A 22,848-nucleotide genomic window follows, 5' to 3' on the forward strand; every position below is an offset into this window, starting at 1 on the left:
CCATATTCCTGTCATAGCACATGGAATAAGGTGTTAATTGTGTAGCTGGATACTGCAACTGTAACTACTGCCAAAAGCTCAAAGAATGTAAAAAAATCCCCATCTTCCATCAGCTTTCAGAATTTCATACTAACTAGCCCTGTTGTCATCTGAAGGCACTTTTTAATCTATATAAATCTTGGAACAAATCGGAAGCCCAGATTAAAACAAGAGAGTCTGACTAGCAGAAGCATAATACCTTGCAAATTGGATAACTTATTTTTTCCCCTTTAGTGCTTCTGCAACTACAAGACTATACTGGTAGTTTTTAATCTCAGAGCATTCAATAAAGGTTTTCAAAAAAAAGAAGTCATCTGTATGTTTCTTATTTAGAAGTTCTCAGATACCAACTTGACACTTTGCAATATGTTCAACTTGTTCATTTATTTTAAAATTGTCCCCACCCCTTATTCCCAGGGTGAACTGCACATAACAATTCAAGGAATATTGAATTGAATATTGAAAAATATTAAAGTCAACAATCGGTATTAAAATCAGTGCTTTTTTTCAGGGAGTATTCAAGGGTACATAGTACCAGCACCTCTTCTTCTTGTTTAAAAAGTATAGCACTTACTGTAACAACTTCATGCTGAGTACCGGCACCTATTTTTTCTAGAAAAAAAGCACTGATTAAAATAATTGTATGTCTGTTCTAAACATGGGCAGGAGAAAAAACTATCGCATGATAAACTAATTAAATGCAAGCTGCAATATTTAAAAACTATTTTGGCTGGCTTTTTTGGTCCTTTTTCTATATAGATATGAAAAAAGAGCAATGCCTAGCACAGACATTAAGAGTAGGGAAAAGAGCACATAAAGGCCTACTTCTGCATTAGACAAAGTCAAGTCCAGTCCCAAAAACTGCACCTTCATGGCTGAATTGTCGATAGGCCGAGCCGTGCTGCTTGTTGGCGCCATAGTAGTACCTAGAAATGTAAGTGAAATTCACATGAATGACACTATGAGCAGGGAGTTCTGATCACCCCTCATTTAAATCTTTTTTACTTGCTTCTCCAGCCTTCTAAAATACATCAGGCCACTTGGGCAACTTTTCTGTAAAAATCTAGACTAAATCATTTAAGGACATTACACCAAAGATTTTTTTTTTACACAGCCAACTTCTATTACCATATACCACCTTACTTTCCAGAATCAGATGTCATTAACACGATATGCAAGTTTTCTATGAAAGCAAAGATAAAAGTTTTAAACATTTAGGTTATTTTTACTGTACCACTTCATGGATTTTCCAAACTCCGCAATTAGTAATTTACCTACCTCCAGATTGTGACTCAAGGCACAAATGAGGCCCAGTGGCTGGATCTGGAAAGCCATTACACCGGATGATAGATGAATAATATTTTGAAGACTCCTTTGGAATTCTGGATAGATTTGGGTCTGTAAAGTTGGTGTAATACAACCCAAATCTTTCAGCAAAGCCCACTGCCCATTCAAAATTATCCATCAGGCTCCATACAGTGTAGCCTCGCAGATCAACACCATCAAGTACAATTCCTGTTGGGGGGGGGAGAGTTTTAAAATGCAGCCCTATACATGCTTACACTATAATGATCAACAGGGAGTGAAAACTAAAGACCCCTTATTAACACTAGGTGCTTTACAAAATATCCATTCCTAACAGAGATTGGCTCCACCTTAAAAATCCCAAATTCCTTTTGTATCCACAATCTGGATGATCAAAAAGTCATCAATTAATGGATTTTTTTCTCACTTCTTCATATGTACTGGTGATGACAACAATGAAACCAGACAGTGGTAACCATTTTAGAGGACGTAATCCGGAGTAAGAGTATGATCTTGTGTCAATGGGAATTAAGCAACATATTCTGTCTTGATTTTGCAGAGTAGTCTTTCACCCCTGAAGTCAATAGAAAGTGGAAGTCCTGGGGCAGCTGCAGAAGACATGGCAACTCCCACACTAGAAACCAGTCTTGCTTTCTGCCCAGCCCTATGCAGATACAGCCACAGAAGGGCCTTACCACCAACTCTGTTGCAAGGAATGCAGGGCAGGGCAGAGGATTACAGATCAATTTTAATCCATGTGTCACAAACATTTGGGGGGTGATTTGGAACCAAGCAGAGAGGAAACCACGTACCTTTTAAAGCTTCATTGATGTAGCTCCTTAAGTAGTGTATTCTCCAAGTATCATTGAAGCCCCCGTCTACACGCTCTGAAATCCCATTCTCGGTCACATAAATAGGTGGGTCATTGTATTCTTCCTTGATCCACTTCAGGAGCCTCCTGAAGCCGAAAGGGGTCACCTTCAACCAAAAGGAACCAGAGCCCAGCCAGCTGCGGTCTGTTATAGAGGCAACACCCCTGCAAAAAAGAACATGATAATAATGTGGGAAAAGGTTATTTGTATTGATCCATTAAAGTCAGCTAGACATCAATCATGAAGACTGGTCAGCAGTAACCTCTTTTGTTGGGGGCTTAAGTGTGATGCAGTGTCCAATGCACTGGGTTTAGAGAGGAAAATGGGTGCTCAGCCTTAAAACTTTCTAGTAGATCACCAACTTGATGCCTTCCAGATGTTTTGGTATACAATTTCCATCAGCTGCAGCCAGCCCAACCAAGATTATTAGGCACAGAGTGAAAGCAGATTCCAGAAAAGTATGCATGCATTGATGCAGTATGAAGTCATGCTCACATCTTACCTATCAGCATCATAGGATGTAAAGAGAGATGAATAGTTTAAGTTGGATGCTAATACTGTTGTATAGTGGTTCAAACCAAAGAAGTCAAAGGTGCCTTTAATCCTCTGCTTTTCACTTTCAGTAAATTCAGGGAGTCTGCAACACACACAAAATGGGAGAGAGGCTCACAAAGATGCATTTAACAAAAGGGAAAGCTTCAATTATCATCATACTTACTTTTTTAAAGAACAGGGCACTGTCCTTCAGAGCGAACGTATTGTTTTTAAAAGCAACAGCTGGTAGCTGGAAATTTTAACATGAACAGTAATGATGACCACATGTACTTCACCTTATTCAAAGAGCAGGTACTCTTAAAAGACTAGTCCCCTGCTTTGTCTCAATCACCACCCTTTCCTGCTCCCTTGCTGTACTACAGTATTACAGGCTCTGAACATACCCTGGATGGAGGAGAAGGAACTTTCAATATAGGGTGGTTCTGTTTCAAGGAGAGTTTAGTCACAACTGTGCTTTAGCTGCTGATTGCCTGCGGCATTAAGCAAAGAGGGCAGTGCACACCAGGAGGAAAGCAGCAGCAGAGGAAAACCACTTTGGGGAGGGTAAATTTGTTCTTGGACACAGCCAGGGTGGCCCTTCAAAATGTGTGGTTTATTTTTATTTCAACAATTTAGATAGAATTGCTTCTAAGTGACATGAGCCAACAGTATGGACCGGCCGTGGTTGTGGTCCAGCTGCTGCAGTTAGTCCTGCCAGACACTTACCTCGATTGGCTGGCACTTCTCTCTCGTATCCTCCTTTTCATCACCTCGCTATAATCACCGTTTCTGAAGATAGGGTGAGCAAACCAACCAGCAAAGAACTACAACAGGGAAATAAAAAGGGATGCTTATTAAGCAACGCTTTGGCAACAGAAGAAGAAGAAGAAGAGTTTGGATTTGATATCCCGCCTTTCACTCCCCTTCAGGAGTCTCAAAGCGGCTAACAATCTCTTTTCCCTTCCTCCCCCACAACAAACACTCTGTGAGGTGAATGGGGCTGAGAGACTTCAAATGAAATATGGTACCCAAGGATCAACACCTTGGGTCCTTTAGAAGGATTGACATCTTGTTTTGCTGAGTCTCTGAAGAAGAGTTAATACAAGAGCCTGCCAGAGGAGGCTAAAGGGCCCCCCTAGTCCAGCACTCTGTCCCCATAGAAGCCCCAAAGGGAAACCTGTGAGCAGAACCTGAGTGCAATAGCACTCTTCCCAGCAACTGGAACACAGGTTTACTGCCTCTGACAGTGGAGGAGTTCTGTAAGACAAGTGTGTTAGGTCACACCTGGCCTTTGCAATACAGCGTTGCTCCAGGTGGAAAAAGGCCTGCAAGGCAGGATGTATGCATGCACAGCTTAGCTGCACGGAAGTGGAAGCGAGGTCAATCTGGGCACCATAGGCGGGAGCCCTATGTGGAGGGAGGTAGGGAGGGGGAGACACACACACACACACACACACACACACACACACACCTCCAATCATACCAAGACTGATCATTTATGCATTGACTGGGGGCCTGGCTGGTACACATTCAGGAGCTAGTCCATACGTTCTTGATAGCTTCTTCCATGTGTTTGGTACCTACAGCTACCAAATGTCTGAGCAGAGGTTTTGTGTCTGCTCTTTCTCTAATTGGAAGATCACATACCCATTACCGCAGACACTGCCCTAAGGAAGTGAAAGCAGGGTGTGTGGCTAAAATGTACAGACGTGGGTTCCTGTGGAGTCATCACATTACCTGGACATATCTCCTGGCAGCGTCGAGGTCCTCCTGCTTGGCAGGGTTCTTGGGTTCAGCCCACTCTACGCTGATGGAAAGAGAGATCAATCCTCCTTGCTTTGGGCGGTATGTTTCATTGTAAAGATGCCAGACTTCTGCGTGGGCCTTGATCAAGTTGTGGCCCACTATGTAAGGGGCTCGGCCTGGTCTGGCAGAGATGCCTAAGAAGACAACATGATTGGAAGTGTGTTATTCTGCAGCACTGGACTCAGCTGAAGCAGCAATTAATGGTGCATTTTGATAGCGTTTCTCAATAGTTCTAGGCAATTTGGCTTTCAACCAGGAGACACCTTCAAGAAAGGCATCAGATTGTCTCCCACTTTCACTGGGCATCTATCACAAAGCTGTGTTCTCAAAAATAACCACACAAGTTCAGATCACCAGTGTCCTTTGGTTCTGTAGAGCATTGCTCTTGCCAATAAGAACCTACACCTTACCTGGAGCTGAGACTCCATAACCGTAACCAATGTTAGCAATGGCATAGGGTTCATTCACGGTTATCCAGAATTTCACCTTCTCTCCAAATCTCTGGAAAAGGATCTCTGCGTAATCTTTAAATTTCTGGATTATAGTCTCATTTTCCCACCCTCCAACATCTTGAAGGGCCTGAGGGAGGTCCCAGTGGTACATAGTTACCTAGAGATGGAGACAAGACATTCACAAACACCTGCCATTTTGTCAAAATAACCAACCACCAAATTGTAGTAGGAAACAGGGGCAATGCAATTGGGGGGGAGGCAATGAAAAAGTAAAGCTAAATGTGAAGATTGTCCATTATTCAACTATTAGGCACAGTCAGCCATTTTATGCAGATCTACCACATGTAACTTCAACAACAATTCCTAGATTGCGATGGTCAGAAAGCAAACTATTTCCAGAAAACACGTGAGGATTAGCAACACCTTTTACAAGGCTATCAAGACTTTGAACGTAGCATCTTCAGTTCTCCCTTTTCCACCTTTCCCTGAACCCTCATTCAGTCAAGGGAAGCGAGAATCAAGAAAGGAGTACAATATGGGATGAATTTCAGAAGTTCTTGTGGCATGACCTGGAAGGTGTAACACAGATGGGACCTGCCATGCCTAATGGTGTCCAGAAAAAGGCTACAGTTTGGGAGTGGAAGATGAATTCCTGATAAAAGTTTATTCTACTTCCTTGTGGATACTTGGAATAAATCCAATGCAGAAACTTAAGATTTCTGGAGCAAAGACACTGCAGTCTCTGCTCTCTTAAAAACCAAGGCAGATTTCATAACTGTTAAGTCCTATATAAACACCCTGAGCCCACATTATCCTCTGCACAAGTTTAAAATAGGTAGAGCTTATAAGTGACTCCTCTGATTAGAATAGGGCAGCATGCACTTGTGTCAGCCTCTATGAAATGGTCTCTGACCATTTAACACAAGCTAATTGAAGATGTCTGAGAATTGAAGATATTGCCAGGTTCTACAGTGAACACTGATAAACATAATCTAATTAAAAATCAGACTGATAACATATGTTACACCTGTTCCCCTGCGTGCAAAACTCCAATCATTTACCTGAGGCTGGATATTGGCCGCAAGGAGAGCATCCACAAGCCTTTCATAGTATTTCAGGCCAGCTTCATTTATGTACTTGGTGGTCCCATCGGGGAGAATGCGAGTCCAGGAGATGGAAAAGCGATAATGAGTCACCTGGAGGTCCTTCAGAATAGCCAAATCTGCCTCCATCTTGTGGTAGCTGTCACAAGCTACATCTCCATTTTCATCGTTGCTGATTTTCAAAGGCGTATGTGCAAACTGGTCCCAAATGCTGAGACCTTTCCCATCCGCTCTCCATGCCCCTTCGATCTTTAAGGAAACAAATATTTCTCACATTTGTATCCCAGCTCAAGGCAGCATACATGCCCCTGTCTCAGTTTTTATCCTCACAACAACCTTGTGGAAGTAGTCAAAATAAAAAAAAATCCTTCCAGTAGCACCTTAAAGACCAACTAAGTTAGTTCTTGGTATGAGCTTTCGTGTGCATGCACACTTCTTCAGATACACTGAAACAGAAGTTGCCAGATCCTTCTATATAGTGAGAAGGTGGGGAGGGGTATTACTCAGAAGGGTGGTGGGAATGGGAGATTGGCAGATAGCTGAGATGAGCCCGTTGACAACTCTTAACGACTGCAATAGGTCTTACAGGAAAAGGCAAGGGGTGAGAAGGTGAGAAATGGCTTAGTCATGTATGATGAGATAAGAATCCAATGTCTCTGTTCAGACCAGGTCTCTCCATGGTTTTAAGTTTGGTAATGAGTTGCAATTCAGCAGCTTCTCTTTCCAGTCTATTTCTTGTGGAAGTAGGTTAGGCTGAGAGCGACTAGGCAAAGGTTGCCCAGTGAGCTTCATGGCTGAGTAGGAATCTGAACCAAGGTCTCGCCAACCTTAGTCCACCATTTTAATCCAGGCTTCCCCAACACGGTGCCCTCCAGATGTTTTGGACTACAACTTCCTCAGCCACAAGCTGACTGGCCAATGGTCAGGGACGCTGGGAACTGTAGACCAAAACATCTGGAGGGCAACAGCTTTGGGGGGGGGGGAGGCAGCTCTAACCACTGTATCACCCTGGCTCTCACCCTAGTGATTCACCATCATCAAGGTCCCCAAGCCTGACAGCATTCAGCTTGCTTAGTTGGCATATTATTCACAAAATGAAGGTTTAGGATAGCTTCCACCAAACAAGCAACCGTCTACCAATAGATTACCTAAACCTGGAGTTTCATTCATGTGGTCTGCAGCATGACGGCAAATCTGTGGTTGAAGACCCGCACATCCATGCCATTAAATCCTTATTTGCATTTTTATGGCTTCTTGTTGCTCCTTTTATTTCTTATATATTTATATATTACAGAATTCAAATTTCAGTACAATAAAATATGACAGGTAAGGAACAAAAGAAGCAATTAAGCTGCAATTAAGTATCATACAGCATCTAGCACAGTGCATTGCAATTGCCACCAGAAGTAGAAAAATCATTAAGCTGCTCTGCGATTTTTCAAGTGGTCCGGTGGGTGGGGACCAACTAACCTAACCTGATATGCTGATGATGCCACACTCCAATAAAAGTTCTCCGGAAATTCTCCGTAAAGGAATTCTTCCTCTTTTGGCAGAGGGATTCCATTTTGATGTATGATTCCAGCATAATATATCGCTGAACGTTTTGGAGTTCTTGGCCTGTTCGGATTTTCAAAATCAACCTGGTGAAGGCCGAATCTTGGCTCGTAACCATTTAACCATTCAAAACTGTCCATGAAAGACCAAGCAACATAGCCACGAACATTCACGCCATCCAGCTTGTAGGCTAAAAGAGAAAGAAACACTTGCTTAATAGACCATCAATGTAACGATGAGCAAGAAAGTAGAATTGTGAAAAAATACACTAATTACCCATTATATGTTCACATGCATATTAATAGCCAATCCTTGCCAATTCACAAGTCCCACTGACTTACTCCCTTTCCACAAGCATTATTTATTTATTTAAATTACACACCACCTTTTTCTCCCAGTACAAGAGCAGGAGATAGATAGATAATAAATAAAATTAATTAATTAATAAATAAAAAATGGAAGGAATTTGCACCATATTTCATTTCAGCTTACTTCATACTCATGCATTTTCAAGGATAGCAAATCCCCAAACCAGGCTTTACTAAAAACCTTATGAATTATATACCTTTAGGAAAGATCAAAAATTATATTTATTATAACTATAATTCAAAACCATTATCAAGAAAGGAAAGAAAAAAAGGCCTTCTGCATACTTTACTGACATTTTGTACTTATTAAAACACTATTGACTGTGACACAAAGGCTGCAGTTGACCAGACTAATTTAATGCATGTAGCAGAAACAACCCTCACGTGTAGCTGTTTGGATAATCCACGGTTTGAGGCCTGTAGCCAGACATTTTGTAGAGAACAGAGGAAGGCCTGAGGGGTTCAGAACAGTTTCAGAGCAATCAGAATATAAATACAAGTAGCCTAATATGTTTAAAGCTATTTAATTGGGTTCGGTGTTAAAACATGGGCGTGTAAAGTAAATTTCAGGAGGAACACAACCTTGATTGATCCAGACTTTAGCATGAAGGGCTGTAACCCATGTAACCACCCACCTTCTCTTGTGCTCTGGATCAATACCCTTGATCTAGCAATATACTTTAAAAAACCCCAATCACATAACTGGTAATGGTGTGACCAGTGTGTTGTCTAATTTGGCACTCACAGAGTTCTTTTAATGATGCCTTGTGGCATATAAGCCTTTTGTGCTGACTCTGAACAGTTTGGGAATGACTGATCTAGAATCTAAAACTAAAACTAGTCTACACAGACCTCTAACTGATTATTTAGCTGATTACATTGAGCAAACTTCTATTTTTACCCAGTATCTTAAAACTAGACAACCTCAACCTATTGGGTTATTGCAACATCTTTACCTTTCAAAACTTCATCAATGTGTGTTTTGTAATAGAAGATCCTGCTGGTGTCATCAACATCAGACTTGGCTTTTAGCCCAACCCCGTTCTCAGTAATGTAAATGGGAGGATTGCTATATTCCTCTTTGATCCAGTTTAGCAGCCTACGCAGCCCCCAGGGAACTGCCCGCATATTTTCCATTGCTGAGCTAGGCCAAGAAGGGTCAATCTCCAATACTCGTTCTTGATCATACTCATAAGAATATGGTTTCAGCCTGGTGGTGCTGTGCTTTATAATTCCGGCAGTGTAATAATTCAGGCAGAAGACATCGGCTGTGCCCCTGATATAGTCTTTCTCTTCTTGTGTGAAACCTGGAAGCCGGGAAGATGGTAGTTTCTGTAGTTCACTCCTGTTCCCTACTTTCCACTTCATTGCATCTGGGTAATCGCCGTTTTTAAAAATTGGGTGAGCAAACCACCCTCCCATGAACTGCAGGTAGCGATCAGCAGCTTCTACATCCCGAGGATCGCTTAGTGTCTTTGGCTCAACCCAATCCATGTTGAGACTCAGAGAGATCACACCTTTCTGACTCTCTCTGTATTTCTGGTCATATGTGTGGTAAACTCTTGCATGGGCCTTTAGTATTGCATGAGTAACAATGTAGGATGCATTGCCCGGATTATCTTTTACATTTGGTGGGAATAATCCCGTATCGTAGCCTAGCACAGAGATGGCAATAGGTTCGTTGAAAGTAATCCAGAACTTGACCCTGTCTCCAAATGCCTGAAAACAAAAGTCTGCAAAACTATCAAACAGTTCAACCATTACAGGGTTTTCCCAGCCACCAATGTCTTGTAGAGCTTGGGGCAGATCCCAGTGGTGGAGAGTGACCATTGGTGTGATATTCCGGGCCAGCAAACCATCAATCAGCCGGTTGTAATAATCGACACCGTAGTTATTTATAGAATGGTTTCTTCCATTTGGAAAGATCCGAGGCCATGCCAGGGAGAAGCGATAGGTGTTTACCCTTAAGGCTCTCAGCAGATAAAGATCTTCATCTACTTTATTGTAGCTGTCGCAAGCTATATCTCCTGTATCATTGTTCTTAATATTCCCTGGGATGTGGGTAAAATTATCCCAGATGCTAGGTCCCTTCCCCTCTGCATCCCAACCTCCTTCAGTTTGGTAGGCAGAAGTAGAAACACCCCACAGAAAATCTTCTGGGAAGGTGCCATAAAAATATGTGTCTCTTTCCAAATCAGTCTGTTTTGAAAATTTCTCCCAAACCACCTTTGCCTTTGAAGGAACTTCAGAAGCTGGTAAACTAGGCAGCCGTGGAGGTATGGAAATATCCTTTCTGAGCAGCTGGAGAAATTTTCTTGAGACCGTGCTAGGAAATCCATTATTTTCAATAACGGTGGAGAAGAAATAGGCAGATTCTTTGGGTGTCCTTTGTCTGTTTGCATCTTCAAAATTCACTTGGTGTAGGCCAAACCTTTGACTGTAGCCTGCTGGGCCTTCAAAGCCATCAATCAATGATCGGGCAATGTATGCTTGAACATCAACTTCATCTTGCTTTATAGCTGTCAATGAAGGAGATAGAATTTAGTTAAGATTTTTAATCATTTGTTTAAATACATAGCACAACCACAACTATCTTGCATTGCAGGAACGGCATGGATTTTCAGAGGGTAGTCCATATTCTCCCGAGTCAGTGCAAACTATTATTGCTATTCATCTGCACATTTGAATTTCCTTTTAAAGTCATTTGCATGTAAGAGACAATATACAAAATGGCATAGGGAAGTGATAATGCACTTAAGCAGTTCAAGGACTTTGGCCGGTTCAGACATGCATCTTCATCATTACTCAACTAAACAGTACTAGGCTATACAGTACCTGGAAGAATACTTCCAGATGTATAAAGTAGCAGCCAATCATTTCTATTTGGCTTTGAGCAGCAAGTGGAGCAGCAAATCTTTTCCAGACGTCTGGAATCTACATGGCATTCTGTAGGCAGGTGTGCAGTTCTTTCCCCCAGCTCTACATTAAAAGGTAAAGGTAAAGGACCCCTGGCAGTTAAGTCCAGCCGTGAACGACTCTGGGGTTGTGGCGCTCATCTCGCTTTACTGGCCAAGGGAGCCAATGTTTGTCCGCAGAAAGTTTTTCTGGGTCATGTGGCCAGCATGGCTAAGCCGCTTCTGGCGAAACCAGAGCAGCGCCAGAAACGCCGTTTATCTACTTGCACTTTGATGTGCTTTCGAACTGCTAGGTGGGCAGGAGCAGGGACCAAGCAATGGGAGCTCACCCCGCTGCGGGGATTTGAACCGCTGACCTTGCGATCAGCAAGCCCAAGGCTCAGTGGTTTAGACCACAGTGCCACCCGCATCCCAGCTCTACATTAGGATCATGTTTATATATTCCCTCCTCACTTACAGCACTGCAGATCGTGTATTCTTTCCCAGCCACCACACCCGCAATTTAATGGCGGGGGGAGAAGTGAGAGAAAGAAAAGAACCAGATATAAGACAATGCTTTTTGGAGGGGAAAGGGTTGAAGCGGCAAAACTGGTTCCTTGGGGGAAGAGATGAACCACAGAGGCTACAACAATCTAAATAGCACATAATTGGCCAAACAATTTGCTAACAGCTGCGCGATAGGTCATCTATCTATAATTTGGGGGGGGAAAACAACAACTGGTCAGATTTTCTGAGCTCTGAAAACAACAACAACAAAAAAGGAAGGTAATGGGAAATGTGGGAAGAGGATGTATTGATCACTATGTCATGCAAATGACAAAAGTACATGTAAATTCCACAGTAAATGTCCAAGGTTGAAGCAGCCCGACTCTTGAAAAGCCTTGTGAGTGAAGCAATGTGAAAATTCTGTCTGTGGCATGTAATCTTTGATGGTTCACTCCTATGCGTAAATTACAGCAGGATACAGGAGTGACCCAAAAGTAATGAAGATGCAAGGTGTGAACCAGCGTTCTCATGTTCAGGCATTCACGGGTTACAAACTAGGCATTCCTTGATGTCCTTTATCATGGGGTGACAAAATATACTCTGGCTGGGATGAATGCATTCATTACAGAGTTTTCCACCAGGATCAACTCAAAAGAGCATTCAGACCTGTTTGGAGGTGCAGAGCAAAACAGTTCTGCATCTTCTAAGCAGGCAGGACAAAACGTGATAGCTAAGCAAGTCAGTCTCAGGTGCTGTCCTTCAAGCCAACCTAGGTAAGCAACCTATGTATTTCATATACTGCATTTAAGCTGCTTTTCTAACACTGTATGCCTATTACCCGGCAAAACTGTTCTGTTGAGGACATTTAATTAAAGTATTAAATTTGCTTCCGATTAGTTAGGTCAGTGTCTCAAACCATTTTTAAACAAACGAAAATCATCACATTTAAAAAGTGATGTTTGCAGGCCATTTTCACATGGTGAACATATCTCCTCTTTCCCATTCCTTTCCCCACTGGGATGGGGCATGATATTTACCGTATGCTGGAGATTGACAGGAATGTGATAAGATCTTGGAGGATATTGTGTTGAAAGGGAACAGGGGACTAAGTCAATAAACATGACTTTATCCTTACAGGTTTACTTTCAATTCCCTTTTGCATGCCTGTTCCCTGCCCCAATTCATAACAGCCCCTTGTACCTTTCAAAGCCTCGTTGATATAAAGCCGGTAGTAATCCACTCTGACGGTGTCGCTAACAAGATCGCCTCTGTCATCTGTCGGCGCCCCATTGTCTGCTATATAAATCGGAACCCTTGTTGTCCCAGTATATTCTTTGGACACAAACAGCAGCAGTCTCCTCAGTCCCCAAGGCACGGCGTAGAGCCAAGGTGCGGCCGTCTGCGGCCAAGAAGGATCCACGTGTTGGGAAAAGTCTCCAATATCCTCATAGGTTGGAGCGCAGCTATGATTCACTGGAGCACTGATGAGCCTGGAAGTGTAGTGGGAAAGGCCGAAGAAGTCAGCCGTCCCCTTCACTTGCCGCTTCTCCTCATCGGTGAACACGGGGAGCTTGGCGACGGGAGTTGAGCACTGCTGGTTCTTCTCCTGGATCTGGGATTTCAGGACTTCTGGGTAATCGCCGTTGATGAATATTGGGTGAGCAAACCAGCCCAACATGAAGTGCAAGTAGCGTTCTGCCGCTCTCACATCCTCGGCACTGCTTGGGGTCTTGGGTTCAGCCCAGTCTGAATTCAATACTATTCCCACCTTCCCATGCTGTTCAGGGCGGTACTTGGTATCATAAACATGCCAGGCTCGAGAATGAGCTTTGAGAATAACATGAGCCACCTTTTTTATGGGAAGGAAGGAAAAAGTATTATTCCACTGAGTATAACTCACTGGCAGAGCACATCATTTTCATGAAGGAAGTGCCAAGTTCAGCCCCCACATCTCATCCTTTACATGATCTATATACAGTGGTACCTCAGGTTACAGACGCTTCAGGTTACAGACTCTGCTAACCCAGAAATAGTACCTCAGGTTAAGAACTTTGCTTCATGATAATAACAGAAATCATGCGGTGGCAGCAGGAGGCCCCATTAGCTAAAGTGGTGCTTCAGGTTAAGAACAGTTTCAGGTTAAGAATGGGCCTCCGGAACGAATTAAGTACTTAACCCGAGGTACCACTGTAAATGCTAGGGAAGGCCTCTGCTTGAGACTTTGGAGAACTGGTTTCAACTGCAGCAGAGAAGGGTAGCCAATATGGATTCCCTCCAGATGTTGTTGGACTCCCATTAGGCCCAGTCAGCAGGGCCAAAGGTCAGGAATGGGGGGGGGAGTTGTAGCCCAACAACATCTGAAGGTACAACATTGGGCTACGCTTGGGCTTGCTGGACCAAGTAGAAAGACAGGTTTATACGTACACACCATGGATATTTACAGCCCAGTACATTTCCTCATAACATTCAAATTATACTTGAGGGGCCAAAGCGCCAACCCCCTCCCACCTCAAGGCTTATAGAGATCAGATAATTATAGCAGCTTTTTGTCATACCTGAGCTCAAAATCAAGTTTGTACCACGTCATAAGGAACACTTACTACAGTTTGCAATGCAGGAAACAGTTCCTTCAAAAGCAAGAGAACTACCTTCTCACTCATTTGCTTGCCAAACATCTGAAAACATGGCTGTAGCATATGGTATTGTAGCATCAATAAAAGTATCTGTCCTAAACTGGTTTCAATTCCAGTCCGCTAAAGATTCCATTTCTTCCCCCAACTCCTTTCTTTTGGAAGCCAAAGCGTTCCAACAACTAAATCTAAAATAGCCTATATTCCAAGTAACTGGTAACATAATATACACTCATGTGGCAGAAACTATTCCCAGAGCAGGCTAATCCAGGTCTGTCTACAGGCTGATACATGTGCTGCAAGTATTCAGAAACTGTCCACCAGCCAGTCTCATGGCAGGACAGTCACATGATGGATAGCTGTGTGGCATTTGCAAGGCAATAAAAAAATCCCTGGGATTCTTCCCTGAAGATGTCCTGACATCTACTCAATTATCTGTTTTGATGTATGGTTACGAAATCCTCACAAATCTGCCAGGAAATATCGAATGTGCCAGTTGTTCTCATTGTACCACCTGCTTATACATTCTGTTTTAGAAGTTCATTATAAGATACCCGATATTGGAAACCTTTGCCAACCCCTTTTAAACTTTTAAAACCCCTTGAAGCACAATAACCTAATAAAACTCTTTTCTTCCTCCTTATACCTAAGTGGTGCTCAAACATTGTGATACACTGCTCAACTGCACTATGCCCTCAAGTGTGGAAGGAGAGAAAAATTACTTCTGCTGATCCAAGAGATTCCTAGTCTACTTGTAGATATGGGTTTAAAGATGCTTATTTGAACAACCACTTCTGAATATATAGGATGCCAAATATACAGTGGCCCCTATCAGGAGCAAGATACAGTGGTACCTCGGGTTAAGTACTTAATTCGTTCCGGAGGTCCGTACTTAACCTGAAACTGTTCTTAACCTGAAGCACCACTTTAGCTAATGGGGTCTCCTGCTGCTGCTGCGCCGCCGGAGCACGATTTCTGTTCTCATCCTGAAGCAAAGTTCTTAAACTGAAGCAATATTTCTGGGTTAGCGGAGTCTGTAACCTGAAGCGTATGTAACCCGAGGTACCACTGTAATGGGTTGTTGTTTTTCACAGTGCATGAAAATGCTTCTGAGGGTCCCTTCCAATGCTACACAACCAGTGTCTCTCTAACCACACTGCGGCCACTTCCAATACTATGTAGTGCCAGAAGTACATGCAAGGAATTTGTTCTATGCTGTGACACCTTTCCCTGTCAGTATTGTTCCAAGCCCTGGGAGGGACAACTCTCTGACATGGGAAGAAGCCAAGTGGTGTAAGAGCCACGAGAGAACGGCTTCCGTGCCACCACAGTTCCATTGGCAGAGACCCTTCTCTGGAATGTATCATGTCAATACCATTAAGGTAGACAAGAAAGCCAAAGAGAGCCATTTTCAGAATGAAAAGGGCACAAATCCAGCCAATCTTGATTTTTTTCATTCATGTTATCTGATGTTTAAATGAAAACATCTGGGGGTTCAAAGCCATCCTCTGAACAAGAACAGTGACCAACTGAAGGGTCAACTGCATGCTCACACGCTTGCTGCAAGATTGTTGATATTATAGAACACGGTACAGTGGTACCTTGGGTTAAGTACTTAATTCGTTCCGGAGATCCGTACTTAACCTGAAACTGTTCTTAACCTGAAGCACCACTTTAGCTAATGGGGCCTCCTGCTGCCGCCGCGCCGCCATAGCACGATTTCTGTTCTCATCCTGAAGCAAAGTTCTTAACCTGAAGCACTATTTCTGGGTTAGCGGAGTCTGCAACCTGAAGCGTCTGTAACCTGAAGCGTATGTAACCTGAGGTACCACTGTAGTCTGACCAGACTTAAAAGACTCATCTGCCCATTGACTCCATTCATACCCTCTGGCAAAATCAGACATGGGGCCAAGTCTGGTGAGAGAAGAACTCGCCACAGACTAGGAGGCAATGGTCCACCTTTTCTATTTGTGGAGTCAACACAACCCGTAAAATTAGGCCCAAGCTGCTGAACTTGTTGTCAGTACCTGATAGGATGCCACGGCTGGATCAATAATTCCTGGAGGATGCTGCCCAGTGCCATAGCCAGCGTAGCTAATGACCCAGGGTTCGTGGAAGGTAATCCAGAATTTAACACGATCCCCAAAAGTGGCAAAGCAGAACTCTGCATATTCTGCAAAGGCAGCGACGATGCTCTCGTTTTGCCAGCCACCAAGATCCTGCAGAGCTCGTGGCAGGTCCCAGTGGAACAAGGTCACCACGGGCTCAATATCTGAATCCAGCAAGCTGTCTATCAGTTTGTTGTAGTAATCTACGCCTTGAGGGTTCAAGCTGCTCTTACTCCCATTGGCAAAAACCCTAGGCCAGGATATAGAAAATTTATAAATATTTGGGCGAAGGCCTCTAAGAAGATAAACGTCATAATCTAGCTTGTGGTAGCTATCACATGCGACATCGGCTGTTTGATTCATGTGGGCATGGCCCTGGTGCCCGTATTGATCCCAAATGCTCTCCCCTTTCCCACCCTCTCTCCAGCCTCCTTCCACATTGAAGGAACCTGTTGATGTGCCCCAGAGAAAACCGCGAGGGAAAAGGTCAAGCAAAAAGGAGTCTCTCTCCAGCTCAGGTTGGCTGGCAAATCTTTCCCAAACTGCTTGATAGGATGAAAGTGGAGCAATAGTAGGTATCAGGGTTTCCTTTGCCTTTGGTTGGCCGGCCAGATTTCCTGTGTACAAGCTAAAAAAAGGAAAGAGAGAATATGTCAACAATTTAGGCACCAGGCATAAACATTCCTCTTCTCCCAGGCCTCTGGCTAATTAAACAATCTATGGTCGTTCAAAATAGGGGAGGCGGTCATTGTTTTATTTGTTACTATGTTGTGTATTTTTGTGTTTACAATACAAAAACTACCCTGTGATCTTCAGAGGAAGGGCAGAACAGAAATGCAGTAAGTTAAATAAATAAATCAAACTTTTATTATCATTACATTTTTATTCAGGATGGATAAGCATTCAAATCAGGCTGAAAATAGAGATTTCAAATATCGTGGGTATCAAACTTACAGAACTTTATCCAGTTTTTTGTTTTTGTTTTTAATTTGGCAAGCCTAAATCTGTATAACAATGATCATCTACATATAGATTAGCAGTGGGGAATCATAGGCTTTGGGACTAATTGTAAACTGTTGGACCTGTCTATGTGACCCTCAGGATTCTCCCCATTGGCCCTGCTCTTTGCACCCTCCTCAATGGCTTTCACATGGCTAGACTGTGTCCTTGAACTGTGACAATGTCTCTTGCCTTCTTGGATAGAGAAATAGGTGGATGTGCAGGAACCTCTGGCTTTCTGTAGCTGGAACGTAGCAACGTAAGAGTCACATTGATTGCTCCACTCAGTTTTAGCTCTGTCCCCGCCCACTACCACCACTGCCATGTGGCTCCCAGAAGGTTGCTCACGACAGAATGTGGCCCTTATCCCTGAATAAAAGAAACTCTAACTATTCAGCTAAACATACAGCAAGCCAAGATTCATAAAGCCTGCTAGTGTATGTTCCATATTTATATGACACAGTTGAAACCTCATTTGCTATATCCTGATTAAATATACATATACCCAGTGCTTTTTGTAGTTAAAAAAAAAAAAGAGCTGGCAGGACTCATACCTTGATAAAAATGACATTGGTGCCAGCACAAAATGACTGCCAATGTCAGCAACAACAAGAACAAAAAAGCTAACAGTATTGCATACCATAGAGTACCATCATTGGAATATACCTCTATATTAGACACTTGTATACACATGCACACACGTATGCATGCAGAAACACACACAAACATATTCCTGTGTAAGGACTGCAGTCTTAATTGTGCAAGTAGCACAGCTTCATAACCAAACTAATTTAACATTAAAAATAAACATTTTGTACCAAATTGCTTGAACGGACGAGCTGTTCATGACACAATTCACATCATACCCTATTGCCCATGCTTGAACTTCAGAAATGGCTGAAAATAGAGGGGCGGGGGAGGGGGATGAAGGAAGAGAAGAGAAGTGTATCAGCACAATGGAAAAGGGCAGACATTAGGGCAGTAACATTCTATGCTATAGTCCTTTTTCAGTGAAGCCCCACTTCCTGTAAATAGTACAAGGTATCTCTCGTATAGTAATAGTGGGGACAGGTGGTAGTGGGGAAAGACTTGGCTCATTTCCACCAGGAGCTGTGCATTCAGTATTGTGGGCCCAATTCTGTGGCACTTTCTCACAACTGAGATCAGACAGCAGCCCCCTCCCCCCACCCAGGCGAAATTGGTGAAGGCAAATTTTTCATTTCAGCAGGCGTTTAAAGTAGCTTTTCTGATTTTACTGTTAACTTTAACCAATTCTATCCTCAGTAAATCTTTTGTAACTTTACTGTATACCACTTGGAGACCATGCTATTAGGTGATATATAAAGGGTTGAAATACATACATACATATACGGATGACAACATAGCCTGTATTGTATTTCACTTCCACCCACACATCCAAAATACCACACAGGCAAGCCACAAGACCACAGTTCCTTCCTACAGAAGACACTTACCACTGAAAATGGAAGCCACTGTTGCAAATCGGTTTTCTTGCAAGGAGGGACACTCGTGGAACTTGAGACTAAAGAGCAAAATACCCATATTGTTCGTCCCCATATGCTATAAGAGAAAAAGCAAAGTAAAATGTATGAGTTGTATCAAGGAGGACTGTCAAAACTGTGTGACATCACCTCCCGTGTCCATCTATAACAGATAGCATCCATAGAACACTTGCTACAATTGCTAAGAATTACCTGTAGCTCATCCAGGAACTTTTGGAAAGCTGCTTCCCTTTCACAGTTGTACTGAAGGTTGAGAGAGAGAAAGTCTAGAGAGTCCTGGAATCAAAACAGAGCATTGTCACAGAGAGATATAGCATTTATAATAACTGAAGTTACACTTGAGGCAGCAGAAACATCTATTATTATTATTACTTTATACTTGGAACCAGAGTTCCTTTATTGACATTCTTCCTTATTTTCTAGGTGGGATTCAATTGGGCAAGAGTTTGGCTAGCAGAATGGGGCTCCTCCCTCCTCTCCCCAAGTCCCTAAAATTTGCTCAGGGGAGAGTGTTGTGAGAAAAGTACACAAGAGTAGGGGGGATCATTCCATCTGACTAGCCGAAATGCTCTCCCTAACAGAATGACTGAAATAGTGCGCCATAAATTACGTAACAATTAATTCTGCCTCATTCTCAAATAAAGAATCATTAACGTAACACCAATTTTCTTGGAGAGCTCTTTAACTGAAGTTTCATGGGGTGAGGGATAAGAGAAATTCTGAATCATCTTGCATGTCATGCTTCTGGTTTCCCCCCTGACATGTAAAATGCCATTTTGAAAAATAATGAAAGGTTGGTAAATCATCTTTAAGAGTGATAAATTAAAATAGTTAAAATAGATAAATTTTAACTATTATATGAAAATGAAAAATGGGTCTGTGGGTTGACATTTTCAGGGAATACCTCTGGTTGTTATGAGGTAAAAAGGTAAATAAAGGATCGCTGGACGGTTAAGTCCAATCAAAGGCGACTATCTCACTTTTCAGGCCGAGGGAGCCAGCGTTTGCCCACAGACAGCTTTCTGGGCCAGCATGACTAAACCGCTGCTGGCGCAACGGAACACCGTGGTGGAGACCAGAGCGCACGGAAATGCCGCTTACCTTCCCACCACAGTGGTACCCATTTATCTGCTTGCACTGGTATGCTTTCAAACTGCTGGGTTGGCAAAAACGGGATAGAGCAATGGGAGTTCACCCTGTCGGACGGAGTCAAACCACTGACCTTCTGATTAGCAAACCCAAGAGGCTTAGTAGTTTAGGCCACAGCACCACCCACACCTCCCAATTATGAGAAAGTGACAACTATGTATCTATCTAGAAAGAGGCAACTCTGCTTTGGCAAATAACTTCCAGAGAGTTGTAACTTGCCCAGGGAGCTTATGGGGAAGAACAGTTAAGATATTTTATAAAACAAGCAAATAAACAAGCCACTGATATGCCCACCCTTCAATCATTTGTCTAACCCCTTTTATAACCATCCAAGAGGCAATGGGTTTCACAAAAGAATTATGCATTGAAATAATTTCTTTCCTCTGGCTTTACTGGATATGCTGTTGTAAGAGTCCCAAGAAAATAAAAGGCGTTACCAGAATTGAAGTCAATAAAGATCTTGCTGACACCAGCCCAGCATCACTAACATCTAGGGAAATGGACACTTTCCCATCTGTAAATGAGAAAAAAAAGTATGTTGTCAATTTTATTTTCAAAATTTCAATGCAAGGAGGGGGGGAATGGAGAGGGAATACTTTCACTAGAAGCAATCTCCAGGAATTCCTTTATAGTTTTCTCATTATATACTGTATTGGCCTGAATATAAGCCTCACTTCCCCCCAAATTCTGACTGTGAAAAGTTGAAGTGCGGCTTAAATTTGTGACCTTACACAATGGGCTTTTAGGTTATCGCTGCTGAAACAGACATACGGTAAAACGGTATGGGCATGAGTGCCTGCGGAATTTTAAGGGAGCGGCTTATATTCAGGTATTGTCTTTTTTTCTCCCCCCTCCCTTTGAATTTTAAAGGTGTGTGTGGCTTATATTTGGGCCAATACGGTTGTGACATCAACATTCTTGTGCTTTACCAACTGATCTCTGCCCCAAGAAGCTTACATTCTAAGGTTGGTGGAGTATACTGCATGTAATATATTCAAGTAATGTGTGCGCATCTGAATGAACTTCTGTTTATTATCATGAGGAGGACGACGACAAGTTCTTTGCACTTAAGCCTTAATGGAAAAAGTGTGGGCTGAGAGCAGATTTGAATGAAGAGATCGTTCTGATTTTAGCCGTGTTCTCTCCGCGTCATTCTTAAATATTATAAGGCTCCTTGGCCCATTTGTTCAGCAGACAAGAAATAATTTTGGCAGGAGTCTTAGAAAGATGGCGCAGGACAATGGCTGGGCCCATCTAAGAGGCCTGGTGGGCAAGAAAAGAAGTCAAAGGATTTTTTCCCTAAAATGAAATACGTCCCTCCCCTCCCAGTTATGTTGTTGGGAGTGCAAGATAGCGATCAGAACTTCCAAGGCCTGTGCAGTATCACTACGTGCACAGAAGTCAGTCTTCCACTCACACTTCATTCACATGCACACCCCATATACATAGTGCATGTTACATTATCCAGAGGAGGCACATCCCATGTTCCCTCCTCCCCACCATTTTCTTTACCTTCTGCTGCGTATTTTTCATGGTAGATTTCATAAGCTTTCTCATGTGCTGAAGCTAGCACCTGCAAATGGAGGGCCAGCGGATCTCCGTCAGGCAAGCGCTCCACATCCTCAAGCAGGCTGCCAAAAGTGAGCCAGGTGTCCACCAAGTCACCAAAAGCCGCAAAGGAAAATTCTGCATATTCCACGAAAAGGTCGGTGAAAGTCACAGATTTGCTCAAATCAAGCCGGGTCTCCAAAGACTTCGGCAAACGTTTCTGATGTAGAATTAAAACCGGTTCGATGTCAGCTGCTTTGAGAGTTCTCAGAAGTTGTCTGTAGCATTCAACGTTCGTCCGGTTGGGGTTTCGGACATTTGCCTCTGGAAGGATGCGAGTCCAAGGCAAGAAGACTTTAAAATGGGTCACACCACTTGCACGAAGCTCAGCAAAGTACGGCGGCAGAGAAGGTAAGGAAGGCCCATCGCAAAGATAGTTTGACTGTCCCGTTGCAGAATTGAGAGGTTCTCTTAGAAGTCCACTTTGGAAGTTTAAATTACTTACTAAGTCATCGCTAAGAGGGCCGGCGACTAAAATAAATTTCTGAGTAAGATCCCAGCCTACTCCAAAGCAAGGCAAAGGAAACAAAAAAACCAAACACACCTTGTACACCAGTGCCATATCTGCTAATGCAATGGTGGAAGAACTTGTCCCACTCTTATACTACATCAGAGATAATAAAATTAACAACTTGTGCAATCACGAAGATGCAAAGTTCCCTAACCTCAACGTACACAAAGATAAGACAATCAAAGGTTTAAGTCCCACTGAAGGTGCTATTATTAATGAATCATATGCAGAGTATTGAAGAAATGAAGTTGCTGGGCTTAACAATACAGGCCTGAATGCAGATATTGGAAAAGTCCATTTAGATAACCAGAAGATACTAAAATGCAGGGCTCCCAAATCTAAGCTGCTAACACAAGTGCAGAGAATTGGAAGGAAAATAGTTAACGTTCCCCTCGATTAAAAAAAACTTGTTTTCTACCCAAAGTTTGCTCCAAGATCAGAATAAGAAAATAATAGTAAAAAACAGGATGCAGAAACTCTTAAACACAGAATAGACAGCATGTCAACTATGATTATTGTGTGGGCTTCTCTTCCATTTTAAAATAAAAACAGGAACTGGCACTGGTGAGGCGGGGGGGGGGGGGGGAGAGACAACAAGTGACCATTCCTCCTGTGCCTTTTTCTCACCCCAAGTTACTGCCACCCAGATACTTTGGGAGCAAATAGCTGGGGGTGAGGATTGTGGTCAGGAAAACAACGTGTGTGGGAAGTCAGTCCTGCCCTTGCATGCCATGGCCTGCATTCCCATCCCTGTATTGATAAAACCAAGTGCAGGCCTCACGTGCTACATGTATCAACTACTCATGGTCTTAATGTGCTTCTGTGTGAGGGTGAAATCATCATATTCATACGAAGTCCAAAACATTTAAGCCTATAATTCAAGCAT

General features: G+C 42.9%; 1 protein-coding gene across 1 annotated transcript; it reads right to left on the minus strand.

Annotated features, from left to right (window-relative positions):
* Positions 1-409: 409 nt before the first annotated feature.
* Positions 410-22,734, minus strand: LCT (lactase). The gene is made up of 17 exons (XM_083487972.1): positions 21,356-22,734; positions 20,281-20,357; positions 18,887-18,970; positions 18,647-18,752; positions 17,990-18,068; positions 16,092-16,800; positions 12,635-13,283; positions 8,990-10,552; positions 7,587-7,855; positions 6,070-6,360; positions 4,967-5,165; positions 4,488-4,690; positions 3,477-3,574; positions 2,719-2,853; positions 2,157-2,380; positions 1,318-1,554; positions 410-965 (listed from the first exon to the last, which is right to left on the minus strand). Exons 1-17 carry the CDS (start codon positions 22,011-22,013, stop codon positions 754-756), a joined length of 5,793 nt encoding a protein of 1,930 aa, XP_083344098.1. The 5' UTR covers positions 22,014-22,734; the 3' UTR covers positions 410-753.
* Positions 22,735-22,848: the final 114 nt, after the last annotated feature.

The sequence above is a fragment of the Podarcis liolepis genome (genome assembly GCF_965112155.1).
Source record: "Podarcis liolepis genome assembly, chromosome: 1".
In the NCBI taxonomy this organism is placed as follows: Eukaryota; Metazoa; Chordata; class Lepidosauria; order Squamata; family Lacertidae; genus Podarcis; species Podarcis liolepis.

Excerpts from the sequence above, each read along its gene's own strand:
- LCT (XM_083487972.1), bottom strand. The coding sequence starts at position 22,013 with ATGGCACTGGTGTACAAGGTGTGTTTGGTTTTTTTGTTTCCTTTGCCT. Across the intron at positions 6,361-7,586 it reads TGGCATCATCAGCATATCAG|ATCGAAGGGGCATGGAGAGC; the intron begins GTTAGGTTAGTT and ends GTTTCCTTAAAG. Across the intron at positions 2,854-3,476 it reads AGAAGTGCCAGCCAATCGAG|ACTCCCTGAATTTACTGAAA; the intron begins GTAAGTGTCTGG and ends TGTGTGTTGCAG.